At 45.2% G+C, this 22,996-nt stretch overlaps 1 protein-coding gene across 1 annotated transcript in view; it reads left to right on the forward strand.

The window, feature by feature from the left end:
• LOC144752892 (proteasome subunit beta type-9-like) overlaps positions 1–21,723 on the forward strand; it is a 77,130-nt gene extending 55,407 nt beyond the window's left edge. The window contains exons 3-6 of the mRNA XM_078640717.1: positions 7,577–7,708; positions 12,287–12,416; positions 15,419–15,560; positions 21,520–21,723. Coding sequence (XP_078496843.1) covers positions 7,577–7,708; positions 12,287–12,416; positions 15,419–15,560; positions 21,520–21,647 — 532 coding nt within the window. The 3' untranslated portion in view covers positions 21,648–21,723. The remainder of the gene's footprint in view (positions 1–7,576; positions 7,709–12,286; positions 12,417–15,418; positions 15,561–21,519) is intronic.
• The last annotated feature ends 1,273 nt before the right edge of the window (positions 21,724–22,996 follow it).

A 22,996-nucleotide genomic window follows, 5' to 3' on the forward strand; every position in this document is an offset into this window, starting at 1 on the left:
TGGATGATAAGCTCTCATTCACCACCCACACTAAGCGAGTTGCCGGTACTTGCTTTGGTGCCTTGCGGTGTCTCCGACCTATTTTTAAGTTCTTTGATGCTGATACGAGACAGATTATTGTTCAAGCTACGGTCCTTGCTAGATTAGATTATGCCAGCTCGCTGCTCCTGGGCGTTAACCAAGCAGAATTGGTGCGCCTGCAGAGGGTGCAAAATGCGGCCGCTAGGATGCTGGTCGGCCTCCCGAAGTTTGTTTCTGCACGTCGCACGATTCAGGATCTTCACTGGCTGCCTGTTGGGCAAAGAATCAAATTTAAGGCTCTTTGTCTAACTTTTAAAATCCTGAAGCTAGGTTCTCCCCCTATTCTTTCACAAACAATTTGCCACTATGTGCCTTCTAGAGCTCTTCGCTCCGCAGGGACTAATCTTGCTGTAGTGCCACGTTTTAAAAGAGCAAGGATGGGCGGACGCTCTTTTTCTGTGTTGGCGGCAGTTCTCTGGAACTCTCTGCCTGCCCCTATTCGTTCCATCCCTGATCTGCTTTCTTTTAGAAAGACCTTGAAGACCTTCTTATTTACCACTGTTTAGTTTCTCCTTTTGGTTTTAATTTCCTGTGTTGTGTTTTTACCATTCCTTAAGCGCCGGGACGCCTCTTGGCTGCGGCATCTGTGCGCTTTATAAAATAAAATAACATAACATAACATAACATAACATAACATACAATATTGCAATTTCTTCCGTGATACTTTATGGTGATGTGTCGCAAGAAAAGAAAGTAAGGACAAAGTACATGTTTCACACTGCTCAGGTGTATCAGCTGCCAACAAGATGTCATCGACATATTGTATGAGAGCCACTCCTTCAGGCAAAATAAAAGAATCGAGTTGTCTTTTTAAGGCTTGACTATAGATACTCGGACTATCAGTGTACAATTGAGGAACTCTACAAAATCTATATGATCTGTTATTCAAAGTGAAACCGAACAAATGTCAGCTATCAGGATGAATAGGGATCGAGAAGAAAGGATTCTTCAGACCCACTACTGAAAATGTAGTTGCAGTTGGAGGGACCAAGGTAAGTAGTGTTGTTATGTCAGATACTACAGGATACTGTGGTACTGCGATCTTGTTGACCTCTCTCAAATCAATGATAAATCTATAAATCTTAGTATCAGCATCTTTTTTCAAAATGGGAAGAATCGGACTATTGCAAACATTATAAGGAACTTCTTCCACCACTCCCACCTTAATCAGATCTTGTACAATACGAGTAAGTGCTTCTTCTCCTTTTCGAGAAATGTTATACTTAGGCAATCTCGGCAGTATAGCACCCTCCTTGACACTAATATGTACTGGTGGAATAATAATTTGTCCTATGTCGGTATCTCAAGTAGCCCACAAAGTACTAGGGAGTGAAGCTAGTGCAATATCCTCTTTAACAATACAGGATCTCTCAATCATGGGGTGGTTGTCATTTAAAATAACCCGTACTCCTTCCGGAGAACATCGTATCATGGCCCTGAAATATTTGAGCATGTCAAGACCCACAATATTGTCTGGTGGATTTGGAGAAAGCAAAAATGGACATGGAGCAGTAAACTTATCAACATGGAGTGCTAGTGGTTGTGCAATGGGCTAAGGGTGGAGGTTCCATCGAAACCTATTGTTGTAATTGTTACGCCAGACAGGGGAGCCCTAGGAATCAAGTGTTTAGACAGGCGCTACGAGTAGCCCCTGTATCAACCAAAAACTGATCAGTAGAACCCAAAACATGTGCTGTAACGTAGGGACCCTTCTGATCTACTGGAACTTCAACTGATTCCTTACCCCATCCTATGCAATCCTATGCATAAGCAGAATCTGGCAAATTAGACGGCTCATAGTCGGACATTTGATATTGATTCTGTCTGTCAAAAGTATTAGCCCCCTCTTGTCCATGTGTATTAGCATCAAACCTAGCACGATCATTTGTATTTCCTCTAGGCCCTGAATATCCTGAACGATTTCTCATTTGTCCCCGACCACGTGAACCCTGCTGAGCACATAGTACTGGACAATTAGCAATCCAATGTCCGAATTGTCTGCAATACGCACACTGATCAACAGACTAATCTACACGAGGATAGGGAGGAAAAGACGAAACATAAGATACACGTCCACCTCTATTATTACCTCTAGAAGGTGGGCCATAAGCTTGAGCCATCATAACCTTTGTTTTTAACTCTTTAGATTTTTTATTCTCCTTACTTTTTGCTTCTAATTCCTGTTGTTCATAATACTGAGCCATAGTTAGAGAGAAGCCGGAGAGGAGGTAGTCCATGAACTTTCACTGGCCTTTAAGCGACTAGCTATTTCTGGCCAAAAGGTTTGTGACATATTTATCGACAAACAGATGCCTACCCGTGTCATCTGTCAATGACTGGCCACTAAAATCGTGGAATGCTTCTTGAAAGCGTGTGAAAAAATCTGAAACTGATTCGTCTACCTTTTGTTTGTAAGATGCTAACATAGTCCAATCTATCTTTTTAGGGGGAATAATCGTCTTTAATTTAACCAATATAGCTGCTGGAAGATCTAACATTTGCTGACATGGTTTTTGTGCAGGTTCTCTATCTTTATCTAATTGTTCTATATCTGACCACAATGCCCCAAATACCGCACGATCATCAACTTTACGCACAGTTCTCCACATATCCTGCGGTAATATTAATCCAAAAAACAAATCAATGTCAGACAAAGTCATAGTACAAGAGCTAATGGCACCCTCAATTTCTTCATAAAAAGCTGTTGAATTCATTCGTGGATCAGGCAATGCATTTTTAAGAGCCATGACATCTGCTCTATTCCAAGGAGTGTAAACCCAATTATAAATAAAATACCCTTTCGCGTCAGTAGAAGTCTTATCATCACTTGTGCCTCTTCCTTTAGGAGGAACATATAAAGGCGTGGCTTCCCGCATAGGTTTCACATTTACAACATTCTTATCTGTTTCGAGCGTCGGAGCTCGTGCCATGTCGATTCGAGGTGTTTTTGCAGCTGCGTCTGCTGCCTTTTTCTCCTCCCACAAACGGACTGCTTCATCACGTAGTTTAACCAAGCGTCTGATTGTGTCAGGCACCTGGGAGAAGACAAAACAACCTTCACGTAATTGCTTACAATCCGTTGCTATATCATCTGTCTCTACTTCCATCAAATATTTCCTAAATCGCTCAAGAACCTCTCCAGCAAATATCTCGGTGAAATATTTTTGTTCCATTTCCGACCGATTCTGAATAGTATCTAAAATTCCAGAAGCAGTATTAGTACTACGATCGGCTTTACGCGCCACAGATCTAATCTGAGAGGAACATTTGGTATTTAACATTGAGCAAGTGTCTCGGGCTTTATCCTGATCCGTAGGAGAGTCCTCATCTGACTCATCAGGAGCAGAGGGAAGAGTATACGGAGGTGGACATTGATCTAATAAGAGAGAATCATCTTGGGGTTTATTAAGAATAGGATAAAGAGTCCTACGAATAGCGCATTGGCCATTTACCTGTAACTGACGCTCCCTATCTTCCCTTTCTTTAATTTCTTTATTTCTCATTTCTAATGCTTTCGCATGCACACTTTTACGCTGTTCTTTTTCAATCAAGGCCTGTTCATGCTTCATTCGCTCACGCACTTCTTTCTCCCACTTTCGCACACAGTCAAACATGTCTTGCCTAGCCTTTCGCTTGAACATCCGTTGCTCCACATACTGAATCTTTCGTAAATCAAATGACCCATGCATAGGCCAACGCAACTCAGGATCCTTACGGGTATATTTGTTCCAAAACGTGCTGTACATTATGGACGAAATACCATATTTAACATACATATACCTATTAGGCGTCCCCTCTGGGGGGGCCGGTTGTGCTTCATCGACTCTAAAATTGGTACCACTACAAAAGCAACACATCTTATGAAGTGTGCTGGAAACAGGCATGCCGAAAATAGTAAAAAATATGCAGTATTATAATCAAAGTAGCGCTTAAAGTACTCTTCGTACGTTGCGCCGTTCAAATTTTCTTAGAAGTAGAGAAAAATCTCCTCATTACCTGTCTATATGTATTGCAACACATATATATATATATTTTCATATTCATAGGACTAACTCAATATTTGGCAAATTCCATATTCAAATGCCACAGTAAGCGTTTCTAAACTACCTTACCAATCCAAGGTGTCAATCTTACAACAAGTGCCGCAAAACGGCTCTTACCAATCAAATGGTGTCCAGGTTCCTACTGCCAAGTTCTCAAATCGACCAAACAGTCACTGCACGGCGAATCCACAGAAGAGATCTCAGTCGAGGACCGGTGCCACCTGGATGGTCAGATCAGAAAGAAAGAGAAAACGCCGTAGATGCCAAGACTCGGGTCTCCTCCGGCATTGATCACGTCCAAAGTGAGATTCCAATACTTCGTCTCAACCAGTCCTTTGGGCATCTGAATCGCCGATGAACCCCGCGTTTGAAGCGTCAATTTGTAGTAGCAAGATTCAGCCAGGCCAACTAGTCCAAGGGATTCGCCCTTCTCTGCTCAGAGTCCTTAGACCAATAGTAAAAAGTTGGCACAGAAACTGGAATAGAAAAGACAGAGTTTATTAAACCTCATGAGGTGGAACTATATTCAAACAACACCCTTCGGTATAGTATGAGGTAGCACACTGACTAGAAGGAGCTTGGTCCTTTTATACCCACACAGGGGCTGAAATGAAGATGGTACAAGGTACAGATTACTGGTTTCAAATACATATAAGGCCATACAGAGAGTGTGCTAGCAACAAGTGGGAAGGGCTGACAGTCAGGTAATTTGGGTGGGCACATCTTGACAGTTACAAGTTGAGGACAGCTGTTAGCTCTACTGGGCATGTGCAGAGCAGAGGAGACTAAACATATCTTGTCTCTAGGCAGATTTCAAGAGCAGTTGACAGGAAGGTAGGACAGAGCACATGGCATACAAAATGGCTGACAGAAATACAAAATGGATTCCGTAAACAGGCAAGATAGACTCTGAATACCGGATGTCTTCTGCTAATGCTTAGCCTAATTATTGCTAAACTACCACAACTGGATTCAAGCAAGCCTGGCTGAAGATGGCTGAAATGCCAGAAACCGGTCTAGGAAGCTTGTTTCCGGTCCAGGGAAGGCATGGCATGGCAGTTCGGGCTGGACTGTTCCCATAAGGCACAGGGTCAGACTGATTTGCATATAGCCATGTCTGAACTGGGGTGGCAGAGTGGGCTAAAGAACGGTGATGGATTAAACCCAGATCTGTTGACTGGGTGTGAGTGTTTGATTGATTGAGATGCTCCGTCCATCACTACCCCCTTTTGTACCGCTTTTGGCCACCATAAGTTGGCAGGGTATGCTCAGACGTGAGTCCCTTGCTCACTTTGCCACTGGATTCAAGCAAGCCGGGCTGAAGGCGGCTGAAATGCCAGAAACCGGTCCTCGGAAGCTTGTTTCCGGTCCAGGGAAGGCATGGCTTGGCAGTTCGGGCTGGACTGTTCCCATGAGGCACAGGGTCAGACTGATTTGCATATGGCCATGTTTGAACTGGGGTGGCAGAGTGGGCTAAAGAACGGTGATGGATTAAACCCAGATCTGTTGACTGGGTGTGAGTGTTTGATTGATTGAGATGCTCCGTCCATCACCACCCCCTTTTGTACCGCCGTGTCGTTTTAAGGGGGTAGAATCAGTTTAATTTTATTATTAAGATTTGGATCCCCAATGAAGATGGAATCCGGATCCTAGAATGTCAGGAATAAATGTAATGTCTCAGCAACAGCCTGAAGAAAACGCCCCATCACCCGCACCCTGACAATGGCTCCCCCTACTGGCCGGCGCCACCTTCAATGAGCCGTCATGGCTGGCCCCCCTCCTGCCTGGTTCATGAGCTCCTCACCTCTGGGGGCTCTGGGACCACTCGCAGCCAGGACAGGATCAGACTAGAGGCGGAGGTGTAGATAAAGTATTGTTTATTCACCCAGGGTCTGGAACGTGGTCCTTGTTTCCATCAAGGCTGCTCCAGTGTAGAGCTCAATACAGACCTGTTTATTGGGACACTACGTCACGACCAAGTGCACTGCACCTGCACTTCCCTCCTGGTGCTTGACCCTATGTTTGCCGAGGCCTCCGCTGCCCTCTTAGCCGAGTTACACACTCTATGGACTTGCACACATCGGGTGAGACGGTGCTTCCAGCAGAAATCATAGGAGGCGTCTTCTCTCTAGCGAAGCCACCAGGCCGAGGTTGTGACTCACATGGTGCTGTGTCTGAGCTCGCAGTTTGCTCCTCTGCAACATTCGTCTCAAGGGGTCTCATGAGGCGCAACATATGTGTGTGACTTGGGGCTCCGGCACAATTCTCCAGCGCTTACAGCTATGAAGGGGCAACACAGGAGCACACAGACACCACGTGAGGACAACATGCCTCCTGCCTGTCAGTTTAGAAGCAGGCGGACAGGAGGGGAGGGGGAGGAGGGGGTCTAGGGGCTCATTGATACAGGTGTGAAGGATGGAGGCGCTTTACCGTGGCTCCATCATCAGCAGCCGAGGTCCTCGTGTTCTTCCTTCTGCTGAGGGTTGTCCTCACTTCAGACTCCTGCTGCCTCACTTGCCAACTCCCTGCAAACACCCATCCTTCAACAACGTCCCAATGCCTCGGATCAAATCTGTTTCTGTTTCCGTGTACATGCGCTAATGTCTCCAGAAAATTGCAAAACACACTCTCAAAATTGCTGAAACATCACCAGAGTTTAAGGGGAAAGGGGGAAAGAAAAAAAGAAAAAAATATAAATATTGCATTATTGTGAGCTGATCCTTCCCTGGCCCCACCAGTGTGAATGGGAAATATCATGTTATCAGTTGTGTTATATGTATTCCTAAAAGGTACATGTGGGACTGTCCCCTTCGTGGTAAGCAGACATGCACCGCTGACTGAGAGCCAGATCCGAGTTATGCTTTGGAGTGATGTGGTACCCTACGAGCCAGGGTTCAGGCCCTTTGTAGACCACAATGCTGTCAGGTGTTGGGGTGAACGGATCACTGACAGAATATAGAGGAGCAAAATATCGAGGAAAAAATATAGAATGTCAGAATATCGAATTCCTATCTACAAACAGGTAAATACAAAAATATCGAATCCAAAATATAGTTGTAAATAATAGTTTGTTAAAATATCCGAATTTATAAATGTCTTAAAAGTAATGTAAAATTAATGAAATAATAAAAATAATTAACTAAAACATACTTACAAATACTTAAATAACCTTAAAATTAATAAATAATTAATGTAGGTTTAAAAAAACATACATTTTTATTTTTTAATACATATATATTAACTTAATATTAATAAAAAATATTACATATTTTTAGCGTAGGATAGCACCACTATATTTCTGCAATTCGATATTCTGTCCATTCTATATAAAAAACTTGATATTCTGTCCAGTCTATATTTTTTTTCGATGTTGCGACTAGTTACCGGGGTGAACTTCATGCAGACCCTTCAGTGCTAACTAATTCCTTCCTTCTCTCTTCCCACCCTTCCAGAGACTCAGTGGTGAACCGAGTGTTTGACAAGCTGGCCCCCCTACATGAGCGTATTTACTGCGCCCTCTCGGGGTCTGCGGCCGATGCACAGGCCGTGGCGGACATGGTGAACTACAGCCTGGAGCTGCACAGGTGAGAGGTTAGGGGCATTGGGGGTGCCAGCATGCTGATGAGTTTTTTCTCTGTCCATTTCTCTTGTCTTTTCATGGACTTGTCTCTCTTACTTGTCATCCTGCCCGGCCTCTTCCACTCTGCCTACCCCTACTATTCACATTATAAATGAGTGAGTGTTAAAGAGTTGGTAGTACTTACCTCAAATCGAAGCACGTTTAGGCAGCGTGTGCAATGTTTGATTGTTCATCTGGGTACTGAGGGGGCAGGTGGAGCCTTAAAGAGGGTAGATAATGTCGTCTGACACTGGTGATGGGCACATAACTCAGAAATAGTGCTACAAAGTAATACCGGGTCCCAACAATATCTTAACAAACCAAAACATGTATCCAAAGCCTGCACATCACCCTCACCCCTATCCTACATGCAAGAACAGAACGCTCCTAAGACGATACAAAATACAACCACAGAGCTGGACTTCAAAGCCTCACAGCAACAAAGCACAGAGACACAATTGAAAAAAAAACACGATGTCTCTGAGCGAGGCGGCTGGAACCTCTTAGTGCCATCCCTTCCTCTAGGATACAGGTTATCACATGTCTAAAGAGAAATCACACACAAACAAGATCGACTAAACCACCAACACACCTTATTAATACCCCCATGACCTCCTCACCTCAAGATCCAAAGCCCTGCAGTGAAACCAAGTGTACGCTCCTCAACTGCAGATCTGCAACCAAGCAAGCAACTGAACTAGCAGAAGTCATCCTGAACCACGCAGACGTAGCATTCATCACAGAAACATGGCTCAATGAATACTTTTACCGGATAATGGACACACCACTCCCACCAGGACACTCACTCATCAAGAAAGACAGGAAGGAGCGCCGTGGTGAAGGCATTGCCATTAAACACAAGAGAGACATCAACGTGGAAGAAAAAGACTCCCTACCCTACAACACATTTCAATATCTCACCACTGCCATTAGAATGAAAGACAATACAACTATAAACTGTCACCTTCTATACCACCCACCAGGTAAAATACTCTCTTGTGATGAACACCTAACAGATTTGATAACACACTGCTCGCTCTCGGACACCAAAAACATCTTCCTAGGGGACTTCAACCTTCACTGCAATGACAAAAGCAATGCTTGAATCCAAAACTTAAATGACATTCTAATCAATAAGAAACTCGACCAGCATTGCGGAGGTCAAACCCACAACAAAGACTCAACCCTGGATGGCATCATAGCCCAGGAAGAAACACTCTTAAAAGCATCCCCCATATATTGGTCCGACCACCACCTCATCCTGTTCCACATCAATAGAGCGCCACACCTCCAAACGTGCTTTCAAAAAACCCTTCAATTAACAAGAAACAAGACAAATTCCCTTAGCAGACCTCAAAGACAGACCACCCATTACAACTCAATGATGTTCCCCAAACTAGATCAAGTAGCCCTTCTAAAACTGAAAAGAATGATAAACACCCTCAAGATCCTGGTTCAACAAAGACCTCAACACTGAAAGTCGCCAGCTAAGAGCCTCAGAAAGACTCTGGCGAATGAGCCCATCCACAGCCCACCTTGAAAAGCTGGAGGGTATTCAACCCAATCTCAGAGAAGGACATTTCTGCTGTGTTGGCCAAATCCAAACCCGTGTCCCACATAGCGGACCCCATCCGTGGCAAAAAAACTCAACCACGCCCTATCCCCATCAGGTCCAAGATCATAAACACCTCCCTGATGACTGGAGGGATGCCAGACTGACTCAAACTCGGCCATTGACGACATTCCTAAAAAAACTGGGAGTTGACTCGAAGAACTTCAACAACTTCCAACCAGTCTCCAACTCTGCTTCCTTGCCAAAACCCTAGAAAGATATGTTCTCTCACAACTAAACCAACAAATCGCCAACCACATTCTCCTAGACCCTCATCCGTCAGGCTTCAGAAAGGGCTGCAGCACAGAAACTGCTATTCTGAACATAGTCGATGACCTCCGAAAATCCCTGGACACAGATCGATGCGGCCTGCTCATACTCCTAGATCTATCAGCGGCCTTTGACACTGTCGGCCACAAGCTTCTCTTGGATACCCTCCAAAAAAGGATTGGAGCGGAAGGGGTGGTCCTTCACTGATTCACATTGGCTCTTCAAAACGCAACAAATAAAAATAGGAAATCAGACCTGCGACTCAATTCCAATCACTCGGGGTGTCCTCCTTGGCTCTGTCCTCTCGTCTACACCGTTCCAGATCTCCATGGAGCCCCTCACTATCATTCTCAACCAAGCAAACATCCCCTTTCACCTATATACAGATGACACCCAGCTCTATTTGGATATCTTCTCACTAGACGACATACACAGACTAAACGCCACCCTCAGAGATGTACAACATCGGCTATCCGGCAACCATCTAAAACTTTCAAGAAAAAACTGAAATTCTACTCATATCAAAGTCAAAGCAGTTCCCCCAAATACAGGAATGGCTACACTCCGTAGACTCTCTTAACAGCAAACTTACCCTAGCCAACTCTGTCAAATCTCTAGGAATCACATTAGACCCCAAATTGAACATGGAAAACCATATAAAGAACAGTGCGAAGAGCACCTTTTACAACCTGAAACTTCTAAACAAAACAATCCCTACCTACTGGCCATCGACCTCAAAACTGCCACACAAGCAATTGTGCTGTCAAGACTACACTAAGGTAATGCCACCCTCACAGGCCCTGCTAAATCCCACCTTGCACAACTTAGAACCACTCTCAGTGCAGCAGCCAGAATGGTCACAGGAACAAAAACAATAATCATAGCGCCGGCACTATGGAATTCACTCCCCTTACAATTAAGACTGGAACCTTGCTACTTACGCTTCCGTAAGGGAGTGAAAGCATGGTTGTTTGACCAATAACTGCTCTCTGCTCTCTTACAAGTGATACTGATTCAGGGCGCCGGGAAACCCTCAGGGTAGCTGTAGCGCCATATAAATGCAATAAATAATAATAATCATATTTCTCCTGCAGTGAGAGAACTGAATTGGCTCCTGATTGAAGCTCGCTGCAGCTTCAGAACTGCCTGTCTCTTGCACAAAGCCCTCCACACCAGGAAACCAGATTACCTCCCCTCAAAACTTAAAATGGCAGGCCTGTCAAGAAATCTAAGAAGTTCTAAAACCCACCTCCTTATCCCTCTCAAACTCTACAAACAAAACTCCTGGCCCGCTCTTTCTAGAGCAATGCCCCTAAACTCCATCCTATTTCATATCAGGACGAACCATTCCTTCTTGAGCTTCATGAGACAGTTAAAGGTTCTCCACCTCAACAGAAACCTTAACTAGCAGGACGGCAACCGACTGCCAAGACATGACCGCAGCCACTAAGTCTCACTGAACGCCTCCCCTGCAGCCCCTCCTCTCTCAAACTTTGTCTAATTTTGATTTCATCACTAATGTGTGATTTTACTCGCTATTTGTATTAAACATGCTTTGATGTAAAGTGCTCTGATACCCTCAGGTCTTGCCTGTGCTATATAAAACTACATATATTTAATAAATAAATAATATGTTGTTTGACCTGGTATCTTTTGGCGTGTTTCTCCTCTCTTTTTGCTTTCTGGCCTCCTATTTTTATGGTATGTTGGACTCCATTTTTTTGGTTTAGTGCCTCTGCTCACTTTCTCACTGCTGTTCGGTGTTAAAGTGCAAGTGCTCCTGCTGTGAATTGTGTTCATGGATTGGTGTTTCCATGTTTGGCTTATTTGATTTACGAGTACATCCCTCATACAGTGGATTGTGTGTGCCCAGGACCTGTCGATCACATGCTGCTAGTGGGCTGCAGCACTGAGTGTGCCGCCGAAACAAGCAGTCTTTTCAAGGTGTCTCGGACCTGCCACTGCAGTGTCTGTGCGTCGTTTTTCCTGCCATGTCGACCGGGCAAGTGTACCCACATGCCAGGTCATGATATTCCCTTTTCTTGCATGTAAGGTACCCCTCAGGTGTGCCCAAGGTACCCTCAAGGGCAGGGTGCAGTGTATATGAAAGGTAGGACATGCACTGGTGTGTGTGACATGTCCTGATAGTGAAATACTTCCAGTTTTGTTTTTCACAGTTGAAAGGCTATCTGTCTCCATAGGCTAACTTGGGAATTGCTTTGTAACAGCTCACAAATATAACTCTCCATTGAGACACGACAGAGGAATGAAGTTTAGGCTCTCTGAACTCAGAATTTAATGACACAACTTTTAGTAAAGATGTTTTTTAAATTGTGTGTTTGAAAATGCCACTTTTAGAAAGTGGGCTTTTTCTTACTTAACCATCCTGTGTGCCTCTGCCTGTTTGTGTATTTATCTTCTGGCTTTGGAGTGCCAGTAGGTAAGGATGTGCATTTGTTCTAGACAGTCACAAGGGGTGTGGGGGCTGAGGTGTGTCCTGCCTTTCCTGGGTGACTCAGAGTTGGGCTGAATAGGCCTGGTCTGTATTTAGAGGGGTGGGAGGAGATTTCACAGGCACCTAAATATGCTGGGTCTGCTCCGCACAAAGCTGCCTCCACCTCCTCTAGTGTCTGATTAACGGACGCCATCTCTTTCTCCTAGCCTGGACATGGATGACGCCCCCTTGGTGGTGGCCGCCGCCAGCCTTGTGAGGGGCGTCTGCTACAAGTACAAGGAGGAGCTGCTGGCACACCTGATAGTGGCGGGCTGGGACCGGCGGCTCGGAGGGCAGGTGAGTGACGCCTAGTGCACGCCCGTGCTGTTGGTTGGGGAAATGGCTATCAGTTTCTCAGTTTCTAGATCTTTCACTGCATCTATCTATCTATCTGTCTGTCTGTCTGTCTATCTATCTATCTATCTATCTATTTATCTATCTATCATCTGTCTGTCTCTCACTTTTTCTTCCTAACTGCAGCTGTTGTTTCGATGCACAGGGCCTCTATATAAGTCTATTTTCAGACCTGTAGTGTGATTTAGCTGCCAAAACGTCACCTTCTGACAGCCTTTTGAGGCTGAATGTTTTATTAAAGTCCAACAAACAAAATCCGGACTCGGTGAGCAGCAGTGACTTTGTGTATAGAGGTAATGCATAAATCATGATGCCAAGACTATAAAACAGGGAATGAATGTGGAAAGCCAGGTCATGGGGGATCTGTTAATGTTTAATGAACGGAGCAATATTTTTGGAACTTTATAGCACCAACGTTTAGCCTCTAGTTTTGTTATTTGGCGCCTGCTGAACTTAGCATCAACTCTGCAGTTATTCGTTTAGAGACATGTTTGGGGAGGACGCTGTACTGTGTCATAGCAAGTCTTTTTTTGACTGAAATCCACAGCAGTAAAAAGAAAGAAAAAGAAATTCATAATATCATTGCAAACAATAACATAATCTAACTGTTGTTTAAATTACAAGCACCTTAATAATTCTCAGGCAGGTCAAGAGTGTGGCGAAAAGGAGAGTCCTACGTTTAAACAGTTACTAAGACATTAAGATGAGGTGGGCTCCCAGCTCTCGCTGGGTTTGCATGAAAATCATATTTGTTACCTCTGGTACCTTGTGACCCCCCCCCCCCACCGTCACGTCTGTCTAACCCAAAACACAAAGGACCTTTCCTGTCTGCTGCTCTTGGTGGGCGTTCATCCGATTAGGCTCCATTTTATCCATAAAACCACCCCACCTCCTAAATTATCTGCCTTTTCTGCATCCCTATTTCCCTGCTTCCCTCCTTCTCTGCTTCCTTGCATCCCTCCTTCCCTGCTTCCCTGCTTCCTTCATTTCCTGCTTCCTTGCATCCCTCCTTCCCTGCTTCCCTCCTTCCCTCCCTCCCGCTTCTTTTCATCCCTGCTTCGCTCCATCCATGCTTCCTTCCTTCCCTCCTTATCTCTTTCTAATGGCAAGGGCACACCTATAACTCCCAGGAAGTGAGGTGTGGCTGCATTTAGTACCAGGACTGTCTGAAGGTATTACACCTGACAGAGAGACACCTGGGACAGTATATAGAATTATAGATGGATAGCTGGAAAAGCAACATTAGTAGCGGAAACGAGGTCCAAGAAGAGCCGTGACGCTGGAAGTATTGCTTCAGGCTCTTCGACATTGGCCCTTATCATGGAGGCCTACGCCGCAACTTTGTGACCTTTCATGACCTGGGAGGCTATATGACCCCATTTCCGCCAGTAATGTTGCATTTCACCATACACCTTTTGCCCTGACGACGTTCATTCCGTGAACGAAACGCGTTGGCTGATGTTCTGTTTCTGTTCATTTGGATACATTTAAATAAAGGATGATACCAATGAAGGAACTGATTTTGCTTCATCATTGAACGTTACTATACTCTGGTAGTGCACCGCTCCATTGCTTTTCCAGTTTTGTTTCCCGAGCAGGCGGGTTGCATCCCTCAACGGTGGATGCAGGAGTAGTCTGTGCACACCATTCATACAATTGCTATTCTGACTACAATTTGGGTTAATATATTGAGGCTTGTGCGGCACCTGGAGTTCGCCATTGGATTTTTTGCTTCTATTATAGATGGATAGCTGTCAAGAATTATTTTTCACTTAGGCCTTCCGGGGACGTCACAGACAACCAGAGTAAAGCTTGAATTCTCTAGAAGTTACTTAAGGCCAGAAGTTCCAGCCTCCCTGTGTTGTTTTCTTTCGCAAGGAGTACCTAGGGTTTGGTGTTTGCTTTGGTGTCCTCAGGTTGGCATCAGCTCTCACTGTGGAGGCTTCAAAGAGGCAGGTACCAAGGGGATAAGGTTTTGTAGCAAACCCCCCGTAGAGATGGAAACTGGTTGGCTCTGGAGAGTGCAATTTAAAAAGAGAAATGTTTAATATTGCATGATGTTTCCTGCCTTGTTATAATATGTGATTTTATCTGCAGGAGTTAGAGAACCCCTGTCAGTGCACATGTGCAGTGTGATGGAAATAATGTCCTGTAAAGAGCAGATACACATATGGGGCAGATTTACAAGCCCCCTGCGCCACCAGTACGTCACTTTTCGTGACGTACTGGTGGCGCAGGGGGCTCCTCCATATTTACAAGGGCAGGTAAAGCCACCCTGCGTGACTTTTCCTCTCCTTGTAAATACGGCCCCTTCACACGCAGCACTGTGCGTTGAAGGGGCGTTTCATGGGTGTTGCTGTGGGTGTTCCCACGCAACACCCATGGAACAAGACACATCTCCAGATTTACGTGAAATCGTAAATGTAGAGATGAGTGTGTATGCTCCACCACTCTAGAGGTGGCGTAGCGAGGCGCAACGAGGAGAAATGTTTTTATTTCTCCTCGTTTTTTCCTCTTTCAATGGCGCTGCATTCTACAGCACGCATTGAAAGAGGAAAAAGCCTTTAGTGATTGTTTTTGTGCAGGAAGGTGCCGCTTCCTGCACAAACACAATCTCCCCATGGCGCAGGTATCTTTGCACCATAGAGCAAGGGTGCACACGCCAGCGCTTGGCAGTTGTTTGTGCGCCAGCACACGGGAGAGCACAGGAATGCGACATATTCTTGTAAATATGTCGCATTCCTGTGCTCTGAAAGTGCCACAGCGTGGCACAGCCAAAGGGCTTGCGGTGCCACGCTGCGGCACTTTCTCGTAGATCTGCTCCACTGTCTCATTGGCCGCCCTTGGAGGTGAAGGAGGCCCCTGCAGAATGTTCACGGTGCCTCTGTGTTGCATTTCCTTCGCTTGTTTTACCAGCTCTGACATGTCTCTGTTTCCTCGCCCAGGTGTACGGGACGCTGGGGGGGATGCTCGTCCGCCAGCCCTTCTCCATTGGTGGATCCGGGAGCTCGTACATTTATGGCTACGTAGACTCCGCCTTCAAGCCAGGGATGTCCAGAGAGGAGTGTGTTCAGTTTGCAACTAATGGTAGGTTTTATGCATTGCTGAAGCTTATTAAATGGAATCTACAGAGCACAGAACCCCGTTCAGTGGGCCATGGAGCAAGAGTGGTTACTGAGCCCGATGGTGGCGGTTGAGGCCTTTTACCCTGATGTCCCAGGGGCCAACCTACTACCGGGCCAAGTATCCCTGCGGCACCAGATTCTCAATTGTAGCGCGGGTCGATCAGTCCAAGGCTTCTAAGTGGAAGGCCGACACATGGCCGTGAACCCAGACTTGCCACTGAAAATGCAGCAGTAGTAAAGATTGATTGTACAGTCAAATATTTGCTTTTACGTAAAAAAGGAGTATTTATACACAACCACAAAGTAAATTTCGACATTCACAAACAATACACACAATCCCATAAGGTCAGGGATCTAGAGTTCCACTCCCCTCTAGCTAGCTATAGTGGTTATTCCCCAATTACTATAGATGACATTCAGGTTAACCCTATGTGAAATTCATGAAAGGAGGTACGCCGGAATGTAGTTGTATCCAAAAGGTAGATTTATTCTTCAGTTCAATCAGATGTCAACAGTTACAGGAATTTCAGATGATGAGAAGATGGTAATATTATCAGGAGAATCAGCCCCACCGGGAGCAGCATCTGACAATTCCACTCAAACATACACACAGGGAACATTCTGTGACATCACTTAGACTGGCTGAGCTACAGAGTACAGAACACAGAGAAAGGACTAGACAGAGAAGAGAGCAGGATACCACACTACTAGTATTCCGAGCCGCAGGACCCCCACTCTGACTCTTGATTAAAGTCCAACGTTTTCTGGTCCCGTCTGGTCTGAGCATCAGCCAGAACTGAAGGTCACAATACTGAAGAGGAGCCGCAGAACTGACTTGCATAGAGGCTGGAAGGCGGCCAATCCACCGAGCACATCTCTCCCTTATCTTCACCCGATGCATCCAAGCTCAAAGCTTGCACTTGGTTAGTCATCCCGTCCTAGATACTTCCAAACACCCGTGTGTTGAGCTTAGAGTTTCCTCTTTTAACCTCCTTATAAGACACAATTGAAAGGCACTCTCCTTTATATTGAGTGCTGCCCAGACTACCCACAGTTAAGATTGTTCCTGGGCATACCTTCAAGAAATTGAGGCCTAACATTGCAGACTACTGCTGCCTCCAGCCATCAACTGGACCTGGCAAGCTGATAGCTCTAAACACTATTTCTATTGTAATGGTTTTGCTGCTCACTAAATACATAAACACAAGAAAACGTAACAGAGCTCTGTAATCTGTCCCTTGTCACCACCACATTGGTGTACTTGACCGACATATGTGCCTTCTCACACACACCCCCTTCACGCTCGCCACCCCCTCTGTTGCTATCTCTTGCTCGCCCTTTCTGTTCCTCTCTGGTTTTAGGTATTACCTGAGAGAGAGCGTGGGTTGTCACTTGCAAGACATTTTGTTTACTTACATGGGGCTTAGGACCCGCCCGTTGCTTACCATTGGTTGGCTTCATCATCACTCTCATTTCCATGTTTCTCTTTGGTCTGTGCATGCCAGGTTCACTTCCTCTTTGTGGAGCATGGCCCAAGTACCTCTTCCTTGCCCAGTGTCCTTCCACTACGCTTTCGGAGCTACATTTTTCTTTTTGTTGCAGCACTCCATAAGAGTGTAAATGTTTCCAGGCAGCCTTTCCCCCATGTACCCTCCCATATTGTTGTTTCCATCTGCCCTTTCCTGCATTGTTGCTCTTACCCATCATTGTTGCTCGAATCTTCCACGTTGCTGATTATCCCATCATTGTTTTCCCGATCCCTTTGGCCTCCTATCCCCTTCCATGTTGTCTTGCTTGCCTTGGCCCTCTCGCACTATCCCTCATTGTGTGACTTGCCCCGTCCCTCCTGCCCCCTTCTATGTTGTGTTGCCTGCCCCCTCCCTCAATGTATTGCTTGCCTCATCCTTCTGATGTTGTGCTGCTTGCCCCACACCTCCTGCCCCCCCCCCACCAAAATGCTGTGCCAGGCTGATGTACAACATGGAGTAGAAAACTGGCTCTGTATACAATATACCAAAGTAAGGTATCGTGTGCACAGAGTCCAGTGGGTCCCCAGAGGCTTAAGTAGATAATACTAAAAGCTCTGGGCCTCATTTATGGAAAACTTTGAAACACTGCATGAAAACAGCATTGCAACACTTTTCAGTGCGCGCTCCTTGCGACACCATAGATGCACCGTATTTTCTGTACGCTCCATGTTGCAATGATTTACAGATATGTTATTATTCCTGACGTATCTGTAGGCGCAAAAATGGTGCATTGGTGGGGTATGTCTGAAAACAAACGCAACTCCACCAAAGTGTCCTTTCACATGGGCCAAACCCCATGTAAAAGAGCCTGGATCCGTCTTATGCCTGCTGTGAGGCAGGCGTAAGGATTTGACGGAGTGGCGTCCTGGAAGTGTCACAGTGAAATCGCATGGATTTCAGTGCAACACTTCTAAGAGCCTTTTTTTGCGGGAAACCCCCACCCTGCATACATTATACCTGACGCAGGTATAATGTAGTGCAGGGTTTTACAAAGTGACGCATCTGCCTAAATGCGTCACTTTGTCAATATGGCACAGAGGGGTGCATATTTTACGCCGCCAGTGTGTCACAAAACGCAGTGTGATGCACAGGCGGCGCAAGGGGCTCATAAATAAGGCCCTCTATTTGTGGTACTGTGGTGGAACAGTAAGGCTTTATCAGACGGTGGGGTAAAGCATCTAATATACACACTCAGGCAAGAAATTATAGCACACACTCAAAGACTGAACTCAGACCTATTGTTTGTATAAAAAGTTATACTTTGTTTTATTTCTAGAACCAAGTGGAACTCAGATGCAGGGAAGTAACAGTTTCAAAAGGTGGTGATACTTATCAAATGCAGTGAGAATTGGTTTGCAAGACAGTAAACAATGCTTTACAGTGAATGAAAATACTTTTGTATTGAATTGGAAACAATAGACTGTGCAATATTACAAGTTAGACTTCGGTATGCAATAGGAAAAGAAGTGCAATGCAAGCCTATGGAAGGAAAACAAGGATATGTGTTAGCAGGTAAGTACTTAACTTACAGTTTCAGTCTCCGGGGGTTTAGATCAACACTGGGCAAAATTCAGTTTCAGGTATGTACTGCACCACCAGTGACAGTGGGACAGCCGGGTGCAGAGGTCACTGGGCTTAATCTAAATCAATGGACGCTGGAGGCATCTCGGAGAGGCACGGTTGGCAGGTAAGTGCCCGCGGTTTCAGAGCACAAGCCCCAGTGTTTAAGATCAGCATAGGGGGCACACAGCAGCACCGAAGCTACACCACTAGCGGCACAGGGGTAGCTGGGTGCAGGGTACAAATCATTGTTTGGCGCCCAATGCGTTTCAATGGGGAATCTTGGTCGCATAAAGAGGCTGCAGGTGCAGACCAGGAGGCTGGTTGAAGGTGACCATCGGCTCAGCAGATAAGTTGGAGAGATACGGGAGGTTGAGACAGTGTTGGTTGGGCTTTCCAAGGCCAGAGGGCTGAGGATGCCTTTTTGTGTTGGGTTTCTTTGTTGGTGTCAGGGGAACCCTTCGAGTTAAGGCTGCAGGTGACTTTGTGGGGTCCGGTAGAGGTAAGCCACTGATGGAGATGAGGTCAGGATCACCGGGGAGGTGTCACTGGACAGGTAAGCCACTCAGACTCAGACCGTGGGCGTCGGGTGGGCAGGGTCTCGGATCCTCCTGGATCTGGAGTCCTTGAAGATGGAGGTTTTTCTGGACAGGGCCGCTGTGCTCAGGAGATCTTGCTCTTTATTGAAGAGCGGCACTCTTCCTGGGGTTCTTGGAAGTTGCTGGCCACTGGATAAGCGTTGTATTCTTTGCAGGCTCAGGCAGCAGGGTCAGGCCAGTAGGGCTGGGGCCAAAGCAGTAGTTGTCTTCTTGCTAGGCTGCACAGCGTCTTCTTCGTCCATCTTCTTCTTAGGTTGCAAGAATATGAGGATCAATATTTAGGGCTGATCATAAACACTGAATTTAGTGGCATTACAGGTACTGGCAGCAGGCAGCCAATGGGCTACTTGCCTTTAGGGTGGGTACACCCTTCGAATGTCCCCTAACCTCATTGGGTAGGATCCTTCCATCCAAGATGAAGGATTTTCTAAGGAGGGGTTCACCTCTGTCCAGGGCTCCTTACAGGTGGTCCAGGCAGAGTGGGGACACACCTCTCCTGATTACTAATTTTCCCACCTACCTTGCTGCCAAAAGTGGGGTTTGGTCATGGGGACGGGCAACTCAACTGGCTGGAGAGGCCCTGGTCAGCATATTGAAGGGCTGGAAGCGTTTGAGGCCCACCACCCTGATTGCTGTTCCTGCTAGGGGGTAGGTGATAACATCTCCACCCAGGCAGACCCACAAGAGCACAAGGGCTCTCACCTCAGGGGGCAGAAAAATACCTGTGTGTGGCAGGCTGGTGCAGACCAGATAGCTAGACACAAGGGAGTTGTCGTATGTCAGGGGGCATCTCTAAGATGCCCTCTGAGTGCATTTTTCAATAAATCCAACAAGTGTGGGTTTATTGAGCTGAAAATGTTGCTACCAAACGTCCCAGCTTTCAGTAAAGCCATCATGGAGCTGTGGAGTTCGTAATGACAAACTCCCAGACCATGTACTCAATATGGCGTCAATGCTCTTATAATGTCTGTGAATGACACAGACAATGTAGGGGTATATTGATTGCACAGCTGTGCCCGCATCTGTGGTATAGTGCACCTTGCCTTAGTACTGTGAGGCCTGCTAACGGGGTGACTTACCTATGCCACAGGCAGTGGTTGTGGTCATGGCACACAGGGATATGTGACATGGCAACTGTTTGATATTGTCTGCACTAAAACACGGAGACCTCAATGGCAGTGTTTGTGTGATAAGGTGAGGGGTCTCTGAGGGTGGCACAATACATGCTTCAGCCCTCAGAGGCCCTCTAAGGTCACAAGGCCCTTGGTACCAATGGCAGCTTTTACAAGGGACTTATTTGTGGGCCAGTGGTGTGCCAATTGTGGAAATAAAGGTACAGGTTTGGGAAATAACACAGGGCTTGGGAACCTGATTTGCAGGGACCCAGGACACACTCAAGCAAAGTGCATCAGACATCAGGCAAAAAGTGGGGGTAACCATGCAAAAAGTGGCACTTTCCTAAACATGGCTAAAATGCATTAAAAAGCCAATAGATCTAACATAGTCCTATTAGCTTACTTATTGCTTGTGATCAGTTACTCTGTCCCATCTCCTACTTACCTCCAGCCTTCTTATTGCTCTCATTCTCTTCTATCTTGCTCAATCTCATTTGCTTTGTCTTGCAAACTTATATCTTTTTTTTCTTATTTGTCTCTTTCCCATTCTCTGTTGTGGTTTGTCTCTTTTTGCCTCTATCTCACTTCCCTTCCATGGTAGATGAATTATATTCCACATTTGTAAAGCGCGAACAATCACCCGAAAGGGTTTCTAGGCGCTGGGGGCCGTCAGGAAGATTAAGCAAGCTATTGCCCAGAGTCACTTTGTGCTGGGCTACTCTGCCGCCGGCGCCGGGAATCGAACCGTGATCCCTAGATTCCAGCATCAGTCACCCTGGCCGCGGCGCCACACCTCTCCCTGCAATGAATTAATTTGCCCCGGCCTTCGGGGTGCACTGCAGAGCCTACTGAACCCCCCACTGCTAATTTACAAAGCCCCAGGTCACCAATCACTTCATGAATGCCTCTTCCTATACACTCTTTACCAGTGGGATTCGCACTGTAGCAGCATAAGCTTAAAGCACGGTCTTTTGCTGTCAGTGATGCCGTCAAGCCAGCAGACATGTCTTAAAATTCCAACCATTGACGTTTTTTACTCAACAGCCACAAGGCTCTCTGAATTGCTGATGGCCCTCTCTGGGAAGTACTAACACGTGTCCTCTCTGGTTTCTTCACAGCTGTAGCGTTGGCGATGGCACGCGATGGCTCCAGCGGAGGCGTGATCTACATGGTGACTATCACCAAGGCAGGAAGTGAACACAAGATCATTGCTGGTGCTGACCTGCCACAGTTCTATGATGAGTGATATTCAACCCGGAAGTAGATGCAGTGTACCCAGAAACATTTCAGAAGCATTTTTAATAAACATTCCATTGAATGGAGCACATGAGGAGTCCTTGTATTAGTTGTTCTTTTTTTAGTTTTATAAATTATCGTATTAAGAATTAACAGTACAGTACATAAAACATAACTATAATGGCAATCCAATAAAAGACAAGCATCATAAAAACAGGAACATTTAGGGAATTTTACCCCTCCTCTTTCTTTAGGTCATTTTAATTTATACAGATAATTTCTAGGCTGTCTATTTTGCTGTAAAAATTAGATAACAAAATATCGATCTACAGGAAAGACTTCAGTAAATTAACAGGTAACATTGAAAGAAAATATTAAATGATTGGTGAAATCATAATTTTAATAGAATCCATTCTACCCCACCAAGGTAGGTATAAGGAGACTCCTTAGTTTTCAAGAAATTTTTTTAAATTATATTTTAAAGTTGGATTAATTGACTTGGAGAACCAGACTTCTAAATATTTAATTTTTCCCTTAAACCAAATAAAGCATCATTTTTTAAAGGTCTTTGAAACAAAATTTGTTTAACGGGAGAAGCTCCAAATTTGTTTGAATTAAGTTTATAACAATAAACAAGGAAGGGTTTCAACTGCCGCATAAAAATCTATTAAAGAATGCTCAGGACTGTTCCTGCAAAGCAGGAAACCCTTCAATATATGAATTTTGCCAGATTCTACCTAGAAAAGGTTTAAGAGATAAAATATAGAGCAGAGGAACCAAAGGACAGCCTTGCAAAGTGCCTCTTTCAATGTGGAAAATAGATGAAATACAACTATTAACAAAAATAGAGGCAGGAGGAGCTTTATATAATAAAGCATCAATATTTAAAAGATTAAGGCCTAAACCATGCCAATTCAAGGCATTTATCATAAAATGCTGGTGAAGACGGATAAAAGTTTTTCAGCATCCAAAAAGAACGCTGCTACAGGACACTTCAACAGATTTGCTTTTCAGATAAAACTTAAGAAAACTCTAGGCAATCCTTCCATTTTGACAAACTCCACATGTTCTGGTTTAATGAGATCAGGAACAAAACTCTCTGGTCGACTGGCTAATATTTTAGCAAATATTTTGCAATCCTTATTAATTAATGGTATTAGATGGTAGTTTTCACAATCAGAAGTGTCTTTTACTTGTTTATAAATGAGGCATGCTGTAGCTTGCAAAACAAGTGCCTTGCGGATAATTTGTAAAACAAAAATGCCCATGAAGGAACAATAATTTAGGAGCCAACAAGTCAGAAAAATCAGAATAAAAGTCTAAGGATAAACCATCAGGCCCAGGAGCTTTCCCTTTTTT

This window comes from Lissotriton helveticus, chromosome 5_1, assembly GCF_964261635.1.
Source record: "Lissotriton helveticus chromosome 5_1, aLisHel1.1, whole genome shotgun sequence".
NCBI lineage: Eukaryota > Metazoa > Chordata > Amphibia > Caudata > Salamandridae > Lissotriton > Lissotriton helveticus.